The sequence below is a fragment of the Jaculus jaculus genome, chromosome 6, assembly GCF_020740685.1.
Source record: "Jaculus jaculus isolate mJacJac1 chromosome 6, mJacJac1.mat.Y.cur, whole genome shotgun sequence".
Classification (NCBI taxonomy): domain Eukaryota; kingdom Metazoa; phylum Chordata; class Mammalia; order Rodentia; family Dipodidae; genus Jaculus; species Jaculus jaculus.
The window spans coordinates 144257470-144276541 of record NC_059107.1 but is presented as its reverse complement, the minus strand read 5'-3'; the positions used below and the strand labels follow the sequence as shown (position 1 = coordinate 144276541).

Here is a 19072-nt window from a genome sequence, read left to right as displayed (position 1 = left end):
TCCCTATGAGGGAACTAAGCAGCAGACAGGGAAAAGGCAAAGTAAACTCCTCCTTAAGGTGCAAGTTTAGGTAACAATGGCCCTTGCTTGCTGGAATGACTGGAATAAGCAGCAATATTCTTGGCTGGGAGTTGAATGTAAGGCTGGATGGAGATGCCAGAGCAAACAGCATTATCTACTAGAACAGCCTGGGTAGTGTCTATTGCACATACCCATCTACTTCCATGTCTATGGACTCACTCTAGAAAGAATACACCCTCTACATTCGGGCTGGGAATATGCTGAGAAGGCACCAAGAGTGTGATAAATGATTCATTCAGATTGTCTAGGTTCTAAACTGCAGGAGGCAGCTAATTAATGACATAGATCCAATTCTTAGAATTTCTTCTTTTCTTTTCTTCTCTTCCTTCCTTCCCTTCATCTTCTCCTCCCTCCCTTCCATGAACTTAATTCTTACAGACTTTTTTTTCTTTTCCCTCCTTAATTCCCTTCTAATTATGTTTTAGATACAGGGTATTATATGTACAAGGATGTTCACTATGTACCCAAAGATCACCCTGAACTTTTTGGAAAAAAAAAATTATTTGTTTGCAAAGAGAGAGAAGGGAAGGAAAGGCGGGAGGGAAGGAAAGGGAAGACAAACAGAAAAAAAATATATATATGGGTGTACCACGGTCTCCTGTTGCTGCAAATGAACTCTAGATTCATGTGCCACTTTGTGCATCTGGTCTTGGTGTTGGTACTGGGGAAGTAAATCCTGGTCATTAAGCTTTGCAGGCAAATGCCTTAACTGCTTAAGCCATCTCTCCAGCCCCTGAATTTTTTTTTAACAAAAGTATTGCCCATAACAACTTAAAAATTTCTGATATGAAGAGTGTTATACAGAATGGAGAGAATTTCCAGGCAGAAATGAGGCCAGGGCACCTGGAAAGAGGCAAGAGCATGTGTGAGGACCAAAAGGCGAGAAAGGCAGGGTGTGACTAGGTAAGTGTCTTACTTATTTATTCCACAAACATATACCTAGGACTAATCTTTTGCTAGGTATTGTACTAATGGAAAAAGAAAAACAAAACAGCAATTTTTGTTTCCTGGTAGTGGAGGACAAAATATTCTGAGCTCTGAGAGGCAGAATCCAAGGAGGATCTCAGTTATGTGCAGCTTGGCTATTTCCTAGAACTGGCAAGCCTGTCCCTGTTCAAGGCTGGTAAGTTTTCCTCTTTCAGTATCATGGGTGTCCTTTGCTTTGCTAGGTCTCCCCTGTTTGCTTGCTTGTTTATGTTTAGGCAGGATCTCACTCTAGCCCATGCTAGCCTTGAACTCACAGTGACTCTACTACTTTAGCCTCTCACATGCTGGGATTGCAGGTGTGAGCCACCACACCCAGTTTCCACTGGATTTTGTGGGAGAAGAAATCCTTTACTGTGGTCTCCATAGCTCCGTCAAGAATATTCTTCCTGTAAGAACCGTGTACCTGACATTTGACTGACTATACCACACTGCAGTTTATGCATGATTCATGTTCTAGCCCTACACTTAGCAAAGAGAACTGCACATAGGTTCTGACTGGAAAAGCAATAAACTGTTGAAAACAGTAGCATCACCCCCACTCAGCCAATATACAATAAGCTGAAATAACTTCTGAAAGCACGATTATTTCTTTTTGTAGGTTTGTAACAATTCAGATAAATGAATAACCATGAGGAAGGTGTAGCAGCATGGGGAAAAAGTAACTAGCTGGAGCTAAGTCAAAGCCAGAGTGACCTGACCATAAAATATATTCCACGGTGTTTTTCCCTAGCACAGAAACAAAATGCCCTCAACTATAAAAGTGCTATAAAAATGAACAGCAAAGGTCAAAGAGTTCTTCAACACTCCAGACTGCAATATTCTCATCTTGAGAAGGAACTGTCTCCAAAGTCCCCCAATTCTAAGATTCTGCAGGGAAACAAGTAATTGTTTGGAAACAATCCAGCCCCAGTATCTAGGCAGCAGCCAGCGTCATGAGAGACTGAAGAAAGAGGTAGACAGATCAAGGATTGCAACCTGACCATCTGACAGAAGTGGGGTCCTGGGCAGCAACATGAGCAGGGGAACCCCAATGTATCACACGTGTGCAATCTTTGATCTGCCTGTCTCGTCGTGTCACATAACCTGGGGGCCAGTTTTCACTGGCCAGCACCAGGCTGTTCCAGGTACTGTACTCAGGAAACTGAGTACTGCAGGACAATGTGGGACAATCAGAGCAGCGAATCTAGCAGGCTCCTTCCCATCAGGCCAGGAGCGATGGCACCGCCTCGCCCACGGCACTGGCGAACTCACTTTGCTGCAGCTCTTCTTGTCTTTTTCTTCTGCAGGACCTCATCTGGCGGCACCACTTCTTCCTCTAACTCTGCCTCTTCTCCAGCGGCAGGTGCCTCTTCTACCTCCTCTGCTCCCACTTCTCTGCCCTTCCTGCGCAGGTCCTGGGTTGGAGCGACCTGCAGGTCTGCTGGGTAGTACTCGTTGCTGCAACAAGTGTTTTCACAACATAAGTGCCGTTATTGGAAAAGGTACCGATAACGTTCACAAGAGACATCTGTGGTACACGAAATCACACCAAAGAGGCACCTTCATCCAGCCTCCCCTACATCAGCTCAATGTCTACTTTAGATTGAGGTGGTATTAGCTTTTCCATCTCCGGAGCCACAGCAGCTTAAGAGGTGGAGTATATGAAGAGAAATTAAATATACCATGGGCCAAGTGTGGGGACACATGCCTTTAATCTCAGCACTTGGGAGGCAGGAGGAAGAGGAGGATCGTCATGAATTGGAGGCCACCCTGAGACTACATAGTGAATTCCAGGTCAGCCTGGGCTAGAGTGAGACCCAACCTTGAAAAGAAAAAGAAAAAAAAAAAAGAAAAAAAGAAACAAAACCACAAAATACCATGAAGCATGTTATGCTATCACTTTCTTAGTCTGACAATGTCTTGTAATATCCCAATCACAAACAGCCAATGTAATATTATACACAAAAAAGCCAAAAGGCCAGAGACATTACACTACCTTACTTGAAAACATACCATAAAGCTGACTGATCAAAACAGTACAGTATTAGCGTAACACATAAGCAGGTGAACAGAATGGAATACAGACACTAAAAGCAAACCTACATATCTATAGCCAGCTACTGAGTTTTCAACAAAAATGCAATGATGACACACTGGAAAAAGGACAAAAGTGGTTTGGGGGGAGATGGACATGCACATGTTGACAAATGCAGCCAGTCTTCTTTTATCACTTATAAAAATTAACTGAAATTGTATTAAAGACTTATGAAACTACTAGGAAAACAAAATAAGGGGTGTCTGGGGAGATGGCTCCGTAGATAAATTGCTTGCCACTTGAGTTCTGTACCCAAGTTCCACCTGCAGACCTCACATTTCTTTATTATTTTTTAAATTTTTTGTTGTTATTTTATTTATTTTAGAGCGATAGACAGAGAGAAAGACAGAGATAGAGAGAGAGAATGGGCGCACCAGGGCCTTCAGCCACTGCAAACGAACTCCAGACGCGTGCGCCCCCTTGTGCATCTGGCTAACGTGGGTCCTGGGGAACCGAGCCTCGAACCGGGGTCCTTAGGCTTCACATCAAGCGCTTAACCGCTAAGCCATCTCTCCAGCCCAGACCTCACATTTTTAGCTAGAAGCTGCTGGAGGTATCTGTAATCCCGAAATGCTGACCACAAGATCAAAGGCCAAGACAGGAGAATTTCCCAGCTTATGGCTGAGCAGAGAATAGCAGCAAATCAAGAATCCAGAGACAGAAACCTTGTCTCAAAATGAGGCGGACAGGCAAGGGTTTACCTGCTTAAGTTGTCCTCTGACCCCCTCCATGTGTGTTGTGGCACATGAAGCTGTGAACCTCCGCACGCACATGATTTTTTAAAGGTTTTAAAAAATGAGGCATATGCTTCATTTATGACATTTAAATGACAATGATTTTTATGACAAAACAGGAAACAAAAAGTGCCAGTGAGGCTAGGCATGGTGGCGCACAGCTTTAATCCCATCACTCGGTAGGCAGAGGCAGGAGGATCACTGTTGAGTTTGAGGTCATCCTGAGACTACATAGTGAATTCCAGGTCGGCCTGAGCTAGAGAGAGACCCTATCTCAAAAAATCAAAAGTGCCAATCAATGACTCTTAACAACATTCTGTTTTAAAATTCTTTAAAAATTTCTCTCCAGCCCTTAACAGCATTCATTAAACTGGCTCTCTTCCAATTCTAAGTCTTCCTAAACTTAGTGTCTCACTTTAATTACAGGCTGCTCTTTGTTCCCAACCCCGCAGCACCTTTAGAGGAAGGTCTTTATCCTTAAACTAAGGAGTAACGTTATTTCTTGAAGGAAAAACATGGAAAACTAACATGGTAGCAATTTCATATCCTACCACCACTGATAGCAGCTTTCATATGTATAGCTTTGTGCAATTTAAAAAATAGCTGAGGGCTGGAGAGATGGCTTGGTGGTTAAGGTTATTTGCCTGCAAAGTCAAAGGACCCCAGTTCGATTCTCCAGAACCCACATAAGTCAGATGCACAAGGGGGCACATGTACCTAGAGGCCCTCAGGTGCCCATTCTCTCTCTCTCAATGAAATAAGTAAATAAATAAAATATATTTTAAAAATAGCTGATAAATATTCTATAAGATTTCCAAAGCAAAGCTGGGCATGGTGGGGCCTTTAATCCCAGCACTCGGGAGGCAAAGGTAGGAAGATCACCAAGTTCAATGCCACCCTGAGATGACACAGTGAATTTCAGGTCAGCCTGAGCTAGAGTGAGAGCCTACCTCAAAAAAAAAAAAAAAAAAAAAAAAAAAAAAAAAAATCCAAAGCAAAGCGAAAGGAAGTAGAAGAGGATACTTACTTGATACTCTCAAGAAAAGTGGGACAAGATCACAGGATATGGCTCTACATTCTCTGGGAATTTGGCCAGAGCTAGCCATAGCCTTTAATCTCAGCACTCAAGAGGCTGAGGTAAATGACTGCTGTGAGTTCAATGTTACCCTGAAACTGTTTCATGAATTCCAGCCTAGAGGGAGACCCTACCTCAAAAAACCAAAATTAAAAAAAAAAAAAAAATCCACCCTTACTCCTACAGCCTTGATGAGGTCACCAGCAATTCTTTTTACACTCTGCAATTCTCTTCTAGCTGGTCTGCCTCTTCTCATCACTGCCATTTATCGTCTATTCTCAAATAAACAGCAGCCAGAAAAGTCCTTAAACTGAGGTCATATCGCCCTCCTGTTTAAAGCTCCCAGGTGCTTCCTAGTTCTCTGACAGTGAAGGTTAAACTTTTTGTTGTTGTTGTTGTTTAAGTGTTTTTTTAATTTATTTGAGAGAGAGGCAGAGAAAGAATGGGTGCACCAGGACCTCCAGCCACTGCAAACGAACTCCAGACGCATGTGCCCCCTTGTGCATCTGGCTTACGTGGGTCCTGGGGAATCAAACCTGGATTCTTTGGCTCTGCAGGCAAATGCCTTAATTGCTAAGCCATCTCTCTAGCCCCAGACTCTTTAATATCACTTGGCCACAATCTGGTCCGCTTTGAACTTTCTGCTTTTATCCCTAACCACTTTCTCCCTGGATCACTATGCAGTGCCTACTCAGACAACCTTACTGTTCCTTAAACAATGCTCAGTCTAACTCCATAGCATTTTTTTGTTTGTTTGTTTTGTTTTTTGAGGTAGGGTCTTACTCTAGCCCAGGCTGATCTGGAATTCACTATGTAGTCTCAGGGTGGCCTCGAACTCACGGCAATCCTCCTACCTCTGCCTCCCAAGTGCTGGGATTAAAGGAGTGCGCCACCACGCCCAGCTACTCCATAGCATTTTTGTATATTACTAGAAAACATTTCCCACTGACTGTTCTGCTCTGTGCACCATCTCTTCAAGTTTTGTTTGTTTGTTTTTGGAGGTAGGGTCTCATTCTAGCCCAGGCTGACCTGGAATTCACTATGTAGTCTCAGGGTGGCCTCCTACCTCTGCCTCCCGAGTGCTGGCATTAAAGGAGTGTGCCACTACGCCCAGCTTCTTCAAGTTTTAAAGCAGACAATACTCGCACTGAACAGTATCCAGATAGAGCAAAGTACGACTCTAGGAAGCTTCTGTTGTTCTTTGAGGGCATATTCCTCAGCTTCATGAGAAATACTGAGAGGCTGAAAACAGTAGCTATGGTTGGGTCACTGCAAAAACATCTTCTACTCCTAGCGAGAATAAAACAATGAGCACCAGGGCAAGAAATTAATAAGGCCTTTGTACAATGAGCTAATTCCACAATGCCTCCCTTCCTTTGGTAACCAGACTACTTTTATTAGCACCACTTGTGTTTTGATTCATACAGAATTAAATGGAGAACAAACCAGTTTAGCTGTTGTCTGCCAGAGCACTGCTTTGCAGGCACAACAGCGATTTAAGAACATGAGCAATGCAGGAGGCCAATACTTCTCACCTCCTGTCCTACACACTCTGCCAGGCACCTATTCCTAGAAGAGGATACTTACTTGATAAATCTCAAGAAAAGTGGAGAAAGTTCCCGGGACCTCGGCTCTACTCTCTCTGGGAATTTGGCCAGAGCTCGCCACAGCAAAAATCGAAAGTTGGTATGGTCCAGTCTTTCCCGACAGTCAGTTTTCAATGCTAACTGCACCTCGTAAAGAGCTCCAACATCTCCTTCCTGGGTCTGCTCCCAACTTTCATCTCCAATGGACACCTCCTCACTTACATCCTTTTGCAGTTCTTTCTCTGCAAGAGAAAACATGAGTCATCCTAACCACTCAGCATGTGCATACTTGTCTTTTTCCTGGAGATGGAAGTTCTTTCCTAGGGAAAGAAGGAAAACAAACCACACCCAAAGATTACTGAAGATCATACAAATCCCTTGCTTCCAGTTTCATAAGCACCCTAGTTCCTGGTCCTGGTACCTACCAGCAAGTGTAGCTGCTTTATCTAGATGTTCATAGTAGACACTCCAAAACTGCTTATTTTCCATTTCATGCGCATGGGAACTAAGAGAAAAAGAGAACAAAATGTGGTAAGACAGATAACCCTTAGTCTAAGACAGCTCACACACAAAAAGTATAAGTGAAGTATTAATTGTACTAGCCCTCAATGTACAGTTAAAACATTTCGTATTTTTTGTCATTTTGAAAAAAGACTCCATGGCACCATTCATTTTTACAGTCATAACAGACTACAGAGTATTTTTTAAAAGTCTGAGCAGATCCATGGGCTGGGGAGACAGCTCAGTGATTAAAAGTGCTTGCTTGCAAGCCTGCCATCCTAAGCCCTATCCTCAGTGCACATACACGTGTGCACTTATTAATTTCTTGCCCTGGTGCTCATTGTTTTATTCTTGCTAGGAGTAGAAGATGTTTTTGCAGTGACCCACATGAAGCAGCGTGTTCATCTGTAATCTCAACACATCCTATGGCAATGGGGGATGGAGCCAAGAGAATCTGGACATTCACAAGGAGGAGTGTCAAGAGATCCTGACTCAGAGGGTGGGAACTGGAGAGATGGCTTAGCCTAAAGATCCAGGTTCAATTCCCTAGGTCCCACATCAGCCAGATGCACATGGTTTATGTGTCTGGAGCTCATTTGCAGTGGCTAGAGATCCTGGTGTACCCATTCTCTCTCTCTCTCTAAATTAGTATTTTAAAAAGGAAGGTGGAAGACAAGAAACATCCCTGACCTCTGCACACACCACATATATACTCAACTTCTAAACAGTAGATCCACATAAGACTTTATTTGTTAGATAGTTCACTACATAGTCCATGATGTCCTCTAACTCATCATCCTGACTCTGCCTCCCAAATGCTAAGGTAAGTCCAAGAGCCATCATACCCAACTAGAAAAGTATTTTGTTTAACATTTTTATTTTATTAGGGAGAGTTGGGGGGGGGGGAGTGTGAGTGTGTGAGAGTTGAGTACTGATGTGCCACAGCCTCCTGCCATTGCAAATGAACTCCAGATACATCCACCACTTTGTGTGTCTGGCTTTATGTGGCTACTAGAGAATAGAACCTGGGCCATCAGGCTCTGCATGTGTTCTTAACCAACGAGCCATCTCTTCAGCCCAGAAAACTAAGGCACAATAATGGAAACAGTGCATGCTCTATGAGTATTACCCATTAAGGGAAGAAGACCTCTGGAGAGAGAAGTCACTGCGCTCCAAGTTAAAAATAGATTTTGGCAGGCTAAAGAGATTGCTTAGTACTTAAGGCACTAGCCTGCAAAGCTAAAGGACCCCGGTTCAATTCCCCAGGACCCATGTAAACCAGATACAAAAGGGGGCACATGCTTCTGAAGTTTATTTGCAGCAGCTGAAGGCCTGCCCATTCTCTCCCTCTCTGCTTCTCTCTCTCTCTCTACCTCTTTCTCTCTGAAATAAAAATAAAATATTTTAAAAAGTCCAAAGAAGTTAGGCGTGGTGGCGCACACCTTTAATCACAGCACTCAGGAGGAAAGGTAGGAGGATTACTGTGAGTTCTAGGCCACCCTGAGACTCCATAGTGAATTCCATGTCAGCCTGGGCTAGAGTGAGACCCTACCTTGAAAAATAAAAAAAAAATAAAAAAAAAAATCCAAAGAAATATAAATTTGGGGGCTGGGCTGGTGGCACACACCTTTAATTCCAGCACTTGGGAGGCAGAGATTGGAGTACTGCTGTGAGTTCAAGGCCACCCTGAGACTAAGTAGTGAATTGCTGGTCAGCCTGAAGTAAAGAGAGACCCTACCTTGAAATATATATGTGTGTGTGTGTGTGTGTGTGTGTGTGTGTGTATGTATATGTATATGTATGTATGTGTGTGTGTGTATATATATACATACACATATACATATACATATATATACTAGAGGGGGGAAGGGAGGGAGGGAGGGAGGTAGACACAGACACACACAGAGAGAGACAGAGATTGATTGATTAATTTGGGCTGGAGAGATAGCTTAGCAATGAAGGTGCTTACCTATGAACTATGAATCCTAAGGACCCAGGTTCAATTCCCCAGCACTTATGTAAGCCAGATGCACATTGTGGAGCATGCCAAGCAGAGTTTATCTGCAGTGGCTAGAGGCCCTTGCATGCCCACTCTCTCTCTTCCTCTCTCTCAAATAAATAAAGTAAAATGTTTCTCCACTCAATTCAAGCAAGTTATTAGCACAAGGCAAAATAACTATTCACTACTTTTCAACTTCATACATAAATTTCACTACTTTTCATAACCTGATGAGACATGAAATGAATCCTAGTGTTTGTATAGTATGAAGTCCCAGCAAGTTTCAATGTCTTTGTCATTTGTTTTCTCCCTCCCTCTTTTCCTCCACTTACAATCCCCTTAATGCAAGGACTGTAAATGTCAAACACTTCATGTGACTTGTCATTAGTGTTCTAATAATATACACAAATGTTACAGCAGACCTGTACAAGATACATAGAAAATAAACCAATTTCTCAACAGAAATATGTGCCCAGCCACTCTGGAGAACCATTAAAAGCAGTCAGTAACCTAAATAGCCAGTATTTTTGGTAATGGTCTATTGATTATACACACTTATTGTACGTCACTTATTGTCTTTAGAAGGTACTTTTTAAAAGAGAGAAAGAGAAATGTCACAAGGCACTTTTTTTTCAGTACATTTGTTTGATGGCATGGAAGTAAAAAGTAGGCAAATGAGTTCAGAGTTGGAAAGGACTTATTTACCTGTTTCTGTCAAGGAAGGACTACTTGTACCCTGAAAGGTACAATACATGACATATTTGCAGCCTGATAAAAAACCAGAGTACAGCACCAAGGACAAGCACCTTTCAAAGAGCAGGTTTCTACACCTTAGCCATAGCCGTGTATTGTCTACGTGACAGCTACACTTCTTAAGGGCTGGAGCTGAAGGCATCGCTTTGTATGCTAGACAGCAGGAGTTTTGAAAAGTCCTCATTTTGAAAATCTGGTTCTACGACACAATACATGAAAAAATAAAACTATGTGATTATCATAAGATAGCTTTATATTGTAAGCAATCTCAATAATACACAAGGTTAATATATAAAGTTAAAAGAAAAACTCCTCCAGTCATTTCAACGAACACAGAAATATGCATATATCTGATGTCACAAAATGGAAATCAAGGAAGGGAGATGGGGTTATGGATCAAGAACTTGCCGCTCCAGCTGGAGTACCTGACCCCATTAAGGAAGCTGGCGGTGGCAGGAGGCGTCTGGTCCTGACAGCTCATGGGGAGCACAGCAAAGAACAGCAGGGAGAGAATCCGGAGTGAGAAACCCTGTCTCAAATGTGGTGGACACACAAGGACTGACCTGAAAGATATCCTGACTCCACGCAAGTATGTCTGCACATACATACACAAATAATAGTAAAATACAATAAAATAGGCTTCAGAGAGATTATTTTTCCTCTTTACCTTGATCCATTAAGGCTTTATTAGTTGTTCTCTATGGAATTAAAAAAAAAAGTTGGGCAGGGTAGTCATGGCTCTAATCCCAGAACTGAGGAGGTAGAGGTCGGAGGATCACTCTGAGTGAATTCCACGTCAGCCTGGACTAAGGCGAGCCCCTACCTTGAAAAATCAGAACAAACAAACAAAAGAAACAGCATCATGCTATGCTACCCAGGCTGGCCCAAAGCTCACTATGTAGCTCAAGCTGTCCTCAAATTCAGGATCCTCCTGACTCTACCAGCCAAAAGCACGAACCACCACACCCACCTAGGAAGATTGTTATTATTTATTTATTGACTTGAGAGAGAGAGAGGGAGACAGACAGACAGACACTGAATGAGTCTGTGAGTATAGGCATGCCAGGGCCTCCTACCATTGCAATCAACTCCAAACACAAGTGCCTCTTTGCACATCTGGCTTAATATGAGTACTGGGGAATCAAACACAGGTCATCAGGCTTTGCAAATAAGCACCATTAACTGCTGAGCCAAGGAAGACAATGTTTTAAGGTACAACAGAGCATGGTATATGAGGCACAGAGTATCTTCTAGCGCTCTCATTCTTCATCAGTTAAAGCAAAAATGGCTTCATGCACTTAAGTCATACTTACCTTATGAGCTCAATAACAGGATCCCAGAGAGCACTGAAGTTGATGTATAACATGCCTAACAAATATCGGAGAGGCACCTGCAATTCAAGAGACTTGTTAGTAGACACGTGAGGGGCAACTAGAGAAGGGCTGAACCGAAATGCTCAAAGGCATATGTACGCTCAACTTGGACAACCGGAGGTTTGGGAAGAAGTTCAAACTTAAGAGAGGCTCAGTGAATTATAATTTTCCTCCATCCTCTAAAATGTCACTTACAATTAAACACAACTAATGATTACAGCTCATTCCAGATACCCGTATGTAAAGGACAAGTCTGACTAGGATCCATCCTAACGAACACAGCCATCACCTGGTAAGCCAAGACTTAAACAATAGACAGTACATGATAAAGAACCAAGAAAGCATGCTGTGACTGGCAACTGAGGCTTCTCGTACAAGCAGATGTCTGAACTGCGTCCAGTTCAGTCCTGAATGTTTAGACTGACTCTCATCAGTAGCTGTGTTCCCATGCTAGGACAGCCTCTCTCCAGCCTGGCGGTTTTCTTTCTGAAGGTGGGAGGGTGACACATACTTTAGTCGTAGTCCCTTTCTAACTGCAATACTACACAAGGTGCTGACATTTCAAAATATGTAAGGGCCAAACTGAATGAAAGAGGAATGCCTTCCCATGGCCTTGCTGCCAAAGAGCTCCATGATGAATTTTCAAGAGTCATAGACTAAAAATCCCTGGTAAAAATGGGCTGATAGCCTACAGCAGTGAACAAACATGGTATAAACATATGAGATTTTAAACATGACATGAATTCTCCTCTGCATGGGTACAATGAGTTTGCTTACTCCCTTGTAAAAAATGACTATTCTTTCTGCTGTTAAGGACTAAATGATATTATAGGTGGAAAGGATATGTACGGAAAGGCACACTGTAAATTACAAAGTGCAAGCAAATGCAAGTCATAATAAAAAATTATAGGCTGTATGTGTGGTTTGTGTACACATCACTTAAATTACAATGAAGTTGCTTTTAAACTTTTTTTTTTTTGGTTTTATGAGGTAGGGTCTCACCCTACCCCAGGCTGACCTGGAATTCACTATGTAGTCTAGGGTGGCCTTAAACTCACAGTGATCCTCCTACCTCTGCCTCCCAAATGCTAGGATTAGAGGCATGTGCCACCATGCCCAGTTTTAAACATTAAAAAAAATACTTTATTTGTTTGAAAGAGACAGTGAGAAAGAGGAAGATGGATGTGCTAATAAAGACAATTATAGAGGACGTCCTTAGGAAAAGAGTAGGAATCAAATGGGTTTTTTTTTTACTCACTCACTTTTCTGTTAACAAATTTTTCACTCTGAAACAAGGCAATGTGCTCAAATGATTAACACAAGACATAAATCCCTCAAATCGAGAGAAAAGTGTTACAAAGAGGAAACACAGAGGAATATTACTCTCTCCTGATAACCAGTGCACAATCACCCTTGTAAACTAAGAACAGAAGAACAGCAGATGGGGAGGTGCAGAGAGAACATCTGTGATGTCCTGCAGAAGAAGCACCGTGGTGCCCCAACACCTGCTGGAACCTGAGCCCTGCACCCCCAGACCTTGCTTTCTACAAACATTCCTCCTCTTGAATGGAACGTTACCCCTTCAGGATGCAGCCAAACATCACCCTTCCAGAAATCCTTCCCCAGCACTCTCTTCGGCAGTTATCAAAGAACATGCCCCACTGCAGAGGGGTGGAATGTTCCCCAGTCCTTCTTGTCTTTGACACTGTTGGCACTGTGGTCTCTTTGATGGTAGGGGATGGGGTGATTTTTGTTGTTGTTGTTTTTCGAGGTAGGGTCTCACTCTAGCTCAGGCTGACCTGGAATTCACTATGTAGTCTCAGGGTGGCCTTGAACTCATGGCGATCTTCCTACCTCTGCCTCCCAAGTGCTGGGATTAAAGGCGTGCACCACCACACCTGGCTGGGGCTGGGTTTTTATAATCACTAGTCATAGGTGATCAATGTGTGTTTGATGAATGATTAATTTTTATGATCACAATAGCTATCACAAAGTGTTTAGTAGGTACAAGAGATAGTACTAGTATCTTGTATTTATCTCATGTAATCCCCAGAGCAACCCAATAGGCTACAAACCATATTTTCCCAATTTAACAAATAAGGACACTGAGTCACAGAGGACTTCTAGGCTCAGTAAGTGGCAGAGCCAATCCTTGACAATTAACTAAACCGCTGTGTGTTGTGTGATGACACCAGGGGCCAGCTGTCGGTTCTGCACACATTACTGCAGCCAAATCCCATAGCAGTCTTTAATATTCTACTCTTTAAACTTGTTTTTCTTTTTGGCTTTTCAAGGTAGGTCTTGCTCTAGCCAGCCTGACCTGGAATTCACTATGTAATCTCAGGCTGGCCTTTTGAACTCATGGTCATCCTCCTACTCAAGAGGCAGCTCTTGAGTGTTAGGATTAAAGGTATGCGCCACCACACCCAGCTTAAAGCTTCCTTTTCAAGACAAAATCTGCACTTTAGAACTGTTTCATTAACAAAGCTGGTTAAAAAAAATTTTTTTGATTAGCAATAATCTGCAAAATTAACCAAGAGAATTGCTAAAAAATGAAGCATTACATTTTGAAATGCTCACATGCTGTACACTGTAACTGGCTAAGAAACAACAGAGAAACCCAAGCAAAAGAAGAAACTGGAAGCGTAGCCCGTTTCCCTCCCAGGAAAAGCAGTAAGGAGACAATGTGTGCCACTGGCGTCATGCGGCAGGGCCCCCTCCACAAGAGCGGACAGAGCCAGCGCCTCACCTCCTGCAGCGGCCCCTGGGGGACCAAGGCCTGCACGGCATCGTGCCTCAGCTTCCGCAGGTGCAGCAGCTTCTCTCTGTAGTCACTCACAGTGGCCGGCACGAGCTCGGCCTGCCGCAGGACGGCGAAGGCTGCCTGCCGCTCCTGGAGGGCATCACCCTGGGCAGAAGACACAACCCAGGAGGTAGGTCAGAACAGTGACTTTCCAAAAGGACCATGGGTATGAGCATGACGAAAGGTTTACATGAAGAAGCAACTAGGACAGGTTAATGTATGAAACCAATACTTTTTCATAAACAATCAATTTTACTTCATTTCATTTACTTTTTGGTAGGTAACTTAGGTTTCACACTCAGTACAGAGAAGAAATACAAATAGAAAAGTAATTCTCAAAATGACTGGCACTATCTATTGAAATATAGATGGAACTTTTCACAGCACATTTCTACTTCTAGTAGAATGAATTATGGAGACATCAAAGGAGGTTTGCTGCAAGTGCTGCATAAATTTCTGAAACAGGATAAGAGCTCAACCACCAGGGGAAGTCACTAAATAAGACATTTTAAATTGTGGAACACTACTGAACCTTTGAAGAAAATAAGTAAAGCTAGAGACATGTATTTGAAAAGTGTCATGGTAATACTTTTTAAATTGTGTATCTCTCCTGCTCACCACTCTCCAATTTTTAAAAAATATTTTTATTCAAGAGAGGACAGAGAGTATGGATGCACCTGGGCCTCTTGCCACTGCAAACCAACTCCAGAAGAATACAACCCTCTGTAGATACTGGGGAGTTAAACTCAGGCCATCAGGCACTGTAAGCAAGTGCCTCTAAAGGCTGAGCCACTTAGTGTGAGGAAGGCAGACCTTCCTCACACTAAATTTGAAAGAATATTCATCAACTACCTGTAGATTTTCAGTAGTGGCCTTGGTGGTAGGTCAGAGTAAGAATTAAAAAGAAAAAATCATGACACAGATTTTTATGGTGTGCTAGTTTTCAGCAGATATCACTTTGGGGATTAAAATGGGGGGGGGGGAGCTGGGGAGATGGCTCAGTGATTAAAGGTATTTGCTTACATGGCCTTATGGCCCAGGTTCAATTCTCCAGTACCAATGTAAAGCCAGACGTACAAAGTGGCACATAACCCTGGGCAGATGTGTCTGCAGTAACAAGAGGCCCTGGCCTGCCCATACTCTCCCTTATTGCAAATAAATAAAAATATAAAATAAAACAAAACCAGGGAAGTCCTTTTTAAAAAAACTATCTACTCAAACAATTCTAATACCTCCATCAGCACTGGAAGCTGAATGTCAAAATGGTTTAGTATCCTTATTGTCAAAAGGCGAATCTAGAAAAAGTAAAAGAAGATCTCAAATTGCAATTTCAATGATGGAAGAAAGTGATGCATAGTCAGTGATATCTAAGTCTTACAGAGTTAAGTTACCATTTGATTAGAATAATGTATTCTTTTTGATTCCTTATTTTATACTCAACACCAATCAACACTTAATTCAAACAGTACAAGGATTACTTATCAGACAACACTGAGAAGGTAAGGGTGTTTAGTACAGTATAATTGTTTTAAATAAATATGACAGTGAATAAGGAATGGACATGCTAACAATTCAGCTAAAATCAATTTCTTTCTGTTCCCCAGTTATAGGTATTGCCACACACCTGAATGAGTAGGAAAATCAACTAGCAGGCTTAGAAACAATGCAGATTTTTCTATCCTAGCCTTATTGAATCAGTCTTTGGTAGCAGAAAACCTGAACTTGCAATTTTACTGATTTTCCTAACTAATTCTGTCCTAATCAGTTTGTGGACAGTGTTTAGTAATCCCTGTGTTAATAGAAACCTGACCCTCCCCCACCCCACGGCAGCCCTTTCTGACAAGGGAACTCCTGGTAGCACACACAGACGAGAGAGGTTGAGAACGCAGCATACAACAGAATTACCTTGGAGACTCCAGAGGAAATGTTGGATTGTAACTTGGGGTATAGTTCCATTAGTGCGTCCTCAGACAGTGGCCCTTTACAGCCACACAAGGCCAGTCTCTGATAATAGAGATCAGCCAGCAGCAACACAGATGGCTCCGATGGAAATGCTCTGCAACAAGATTACTTGTAAGCGTTCAACTGGACCACACAGCTACATGGTTACTAAGACAGAAACATGAGCATAAAAGGTAGCAGGCAGAAGCTGTCCGTGCACGCTGACAGTTTCTAGATGAAGAACTGAGCTCTAGCAACGGGGTGATATACGTGCTCACAGGCACCCAGGTCTGGTGGGAAAGGGGATCAGAAAGCTGTTTTGGGCTAAGGAGAAGTTCAGTGGTTAAAAGTGCTTGCTGTGGGCTGGAGAGATGGCTTAGTGGTTGCTTGCAAAGCCAAAGGACCTAGGTTCGATTCTCCAGGACCCATGTAAGTCAGATGCACAAGAGGACACACACATCGAGAGTTTGTTTGCAGTAGCTGGAAACCCTGGCATACCCATTCTCTCTAAACACGCCTATTTCTCTTTCTCAAATAAATAAATAAATAAATAAGGTGGGGGGGGGGGGCTTGCTGCACAAGCCTGACAAATAGAGTTCAAATCCCCAGAAATAAAGCTAGACACACCAGCACATGTGTTGCAATCCCAACGTGCCTATGGCAATGGAGGCGAAGTCAGGAAAATCTTGAAGTTTGTGGTTATTTGGAGAAGCAAATAAGAGACCCCGTTCTAACAAGATGGAAGGTGAGACTGACACCCTGAGCTTGTCCGCTGATGTCCACGTGTGCCACGGCCACACACGTGGATGCTATTCTGAGCGCATATCCAACACTGCCTCCCAATCTATAACTGTGACAGTCACGTTAGCAGAGGAACAGGGGATCTGCTGTGTTTGCAGCATGCCAGGCACTGAGCGGGGGAGGGCAGCAGCACAGAGGAGCCCAGTAACCTGGGGCAGCCACTTGCCCTACATGTGCCGAGTTCATTCAACAGATAGAACTGAGTGAGCGTACAGTGTGTGCCAGCGCCTGTTCTAGAGTCTGAAGTCACAGGACCCTGAAGACAAAGTCTTACCTTCCTGGCACTCACACTGGGGAAGAGCAAGATAGCCAAAGAGCAAGCCAGTAAGGACTAAGCAGGACGGTGATTGATGCTATGGAGAAAAGCACTGGGGACAGTAGAGAGACACAGATGAGGGGCCAGGGTGCAGTGGTGAAAGGAGTGCTGTGGAATGCAGAGTTGTAAGAAGTGAGTGAAAAGGAGTCTAGGCAGAGGTTACAGCAAAGTCAGGGCCGAGCCTAAGTCGCTCTTCTCCACAGGACAAGGACAGCTTGAGGTGTGCTTGTCTATGACAAGGCCCAGCCTGAGGTACTCTTGTCCACAGAAGGCTCAGCCTTGGATGGGCTTGTCTATTGGAATATCAAAAGACCAGTGTGGCTGGAGCCAAGTTAATAAGAAGTGTGGGAGGTGATGTCAGAAACCACAAGCAGCTAGATGATACAGAACCCAGAGGAACCCAATAAGGACTTTTATTCTCTCGCAGCACTTCTCACAAAAGCCAGGCTTCTCCAGTGTTGGCACTTAAGGTGAGAGCTCTTTGCTGGGAGCTGTCCTATGCACTGTATATTGCTTTGCAAGAGCCCTGTGGCCTCCACCCACTAGATACCAGGAACAGTCCTCAAAATAACGAGCCTGGGCTGGAGATACAGCTCAGTGGTTATAAGGCACTTGCCTGCAATGCCTAACAACCCAGGTTCAATTTCCTAGCACCCAGGTAAATCCAGGTGCAGAGTGGTGCATGCAACTGGAGTTCCTTTGCAGTGGCTAGAGGCCCTTGCACACCCATTCTTTCTTCTCTCTCTCCTTAGAAATACATTTTTTTAAAAAATGGGCCTGAGCTACTTTCAGAATTAGAGACTGACCAAAATTAAATGGGAGCATGTAGGCTTAGGTCACTGAAGAGTTAAGAAATGACAACACCAGGTCAGTGGTGCAGCACTTGTCAAGCTCTGTGAGGCCCTAGATTCATTCCTTAACACTGCTACAGGGGGAGGGGGAGAAAGGTCCAATAATGCCGTATGGTTAAAAAAAGCTTGCCATTATAAACTCCTTGTAACCCATAATTTAGGCACACACACAAAACCAAGCTGAGTGTGGTGGGGCACACCTTTAATCCCAGCACTTGGGAGGCAGAAGTAGGAGGATCGCCATGACTTTGAGGCCTCCCTGAGACTATACAGTGAATTTCAGGTCAGCTTGGGCTAGAGCAAGTTCCTATTTTGAAAAACAAAACAAAACAAAAACAAACAAACAGAAAACCCCCAATCCTTTGTAAGACTTTTAGTCAAAATCTGTCAAAAAAGCAGCACTTATTTTAAATATATTTTAATTGTTTTTATTTGAGAGAGAGTCGGAAAGAAAGAGGCAGACAAGACAGTATGGGCACCAGGGCCTCCTGCACTGAAAAAATCTCCAGATGCATGCACCACTTTGTCCATGTGGCTTTATGTGGGCACTGGGGACTGAACCCAGGCCATCAGGCTTTGCAAATAAACATCTTTAAATAGCGATCCATTTCTCCATTCCCAAAACAGTACTAATTTTAATTCAAGATCCTAAATCAACATTAAATTTCATTATGTGACTATAATTCAGGTACAAAACAGATTAGAGGGATTTTTATCACATTCAAGATTTCATTAAAAAAAGAGATTGCACTTTTTGCACTTTGTTCATTAATTTAAATGAACATCTTGCCAGCTTACAATATTAAATTCTTTACTCGTTCCACAGGAACCAAATGAAGCAGCTCAGAAGACGTTTCCAAACTCAGCAGGGTATATACAGCTTGACAAAGAACAAATAAATTTCCTATGGGCAGAAAAATAAGAAAACCCACATTATTTATTGTTTTGACAGAACTGTCCAATGTCTCATTTACCCAACCTTCATTAGTTACACAAAGCTCATTAAAAGTGAACTTTTGCTTTTGAAAGAATTATATATCAAATATCTGAATGTAATGGGAAGAAACAGACAAGAGTTTCCCAGTCTCACACTTTATCTTTTTACAGGTAAATACATACTCAGTACGGAGTAAATACTTAGATGTTGCTAACTAAGAGAGTGTACAAAGCTCTCTAAACTAAGGGCTGAGATATCTG

The 19072-nt window shown here is 42.9% G+C and overlaps 1 protein-coding gene across 1 annotated transcript in view; it reads right to left on the bottom strand.

The window, feature by feature from the left end:
* The window catches only part of Utp20 (UTP20 small subunit processome component), a 101123-nt gene that overhangs the window by 55335 nt on the left and 26716 nt on the right, over positions 1-19072 (bottom strand). The window contains exons 15-22 of the mRNA XM_045151870.1: positions 18674-18779; positions 15872-16022; positions 15199-15261; positions 13913-14071; positions 11104-11180; positions 6963-7042; positions 6539-6779; positions 2320-2505 (exon numbers count right to left, since the gene is read on the bottom strand). Coding sequence (XP_045007805.1) covers positions 2320-2505; positions 6539-6779; positions 6963-7042; positions 11104-11180; positions 13913-14071; positions 15199-15261; positions 15872-16022; positions 18674-18779 — 1063 coding nt within the window. The remainder of the gene's footprint in view (positions 1-2319; positions 2506-6538; positions 6780-6962; positions 7043-11103; positions 11181-13912; positions 14072-15198; positions 15262-15871; positions 16023-18673; positions 18780-19072) is intronic.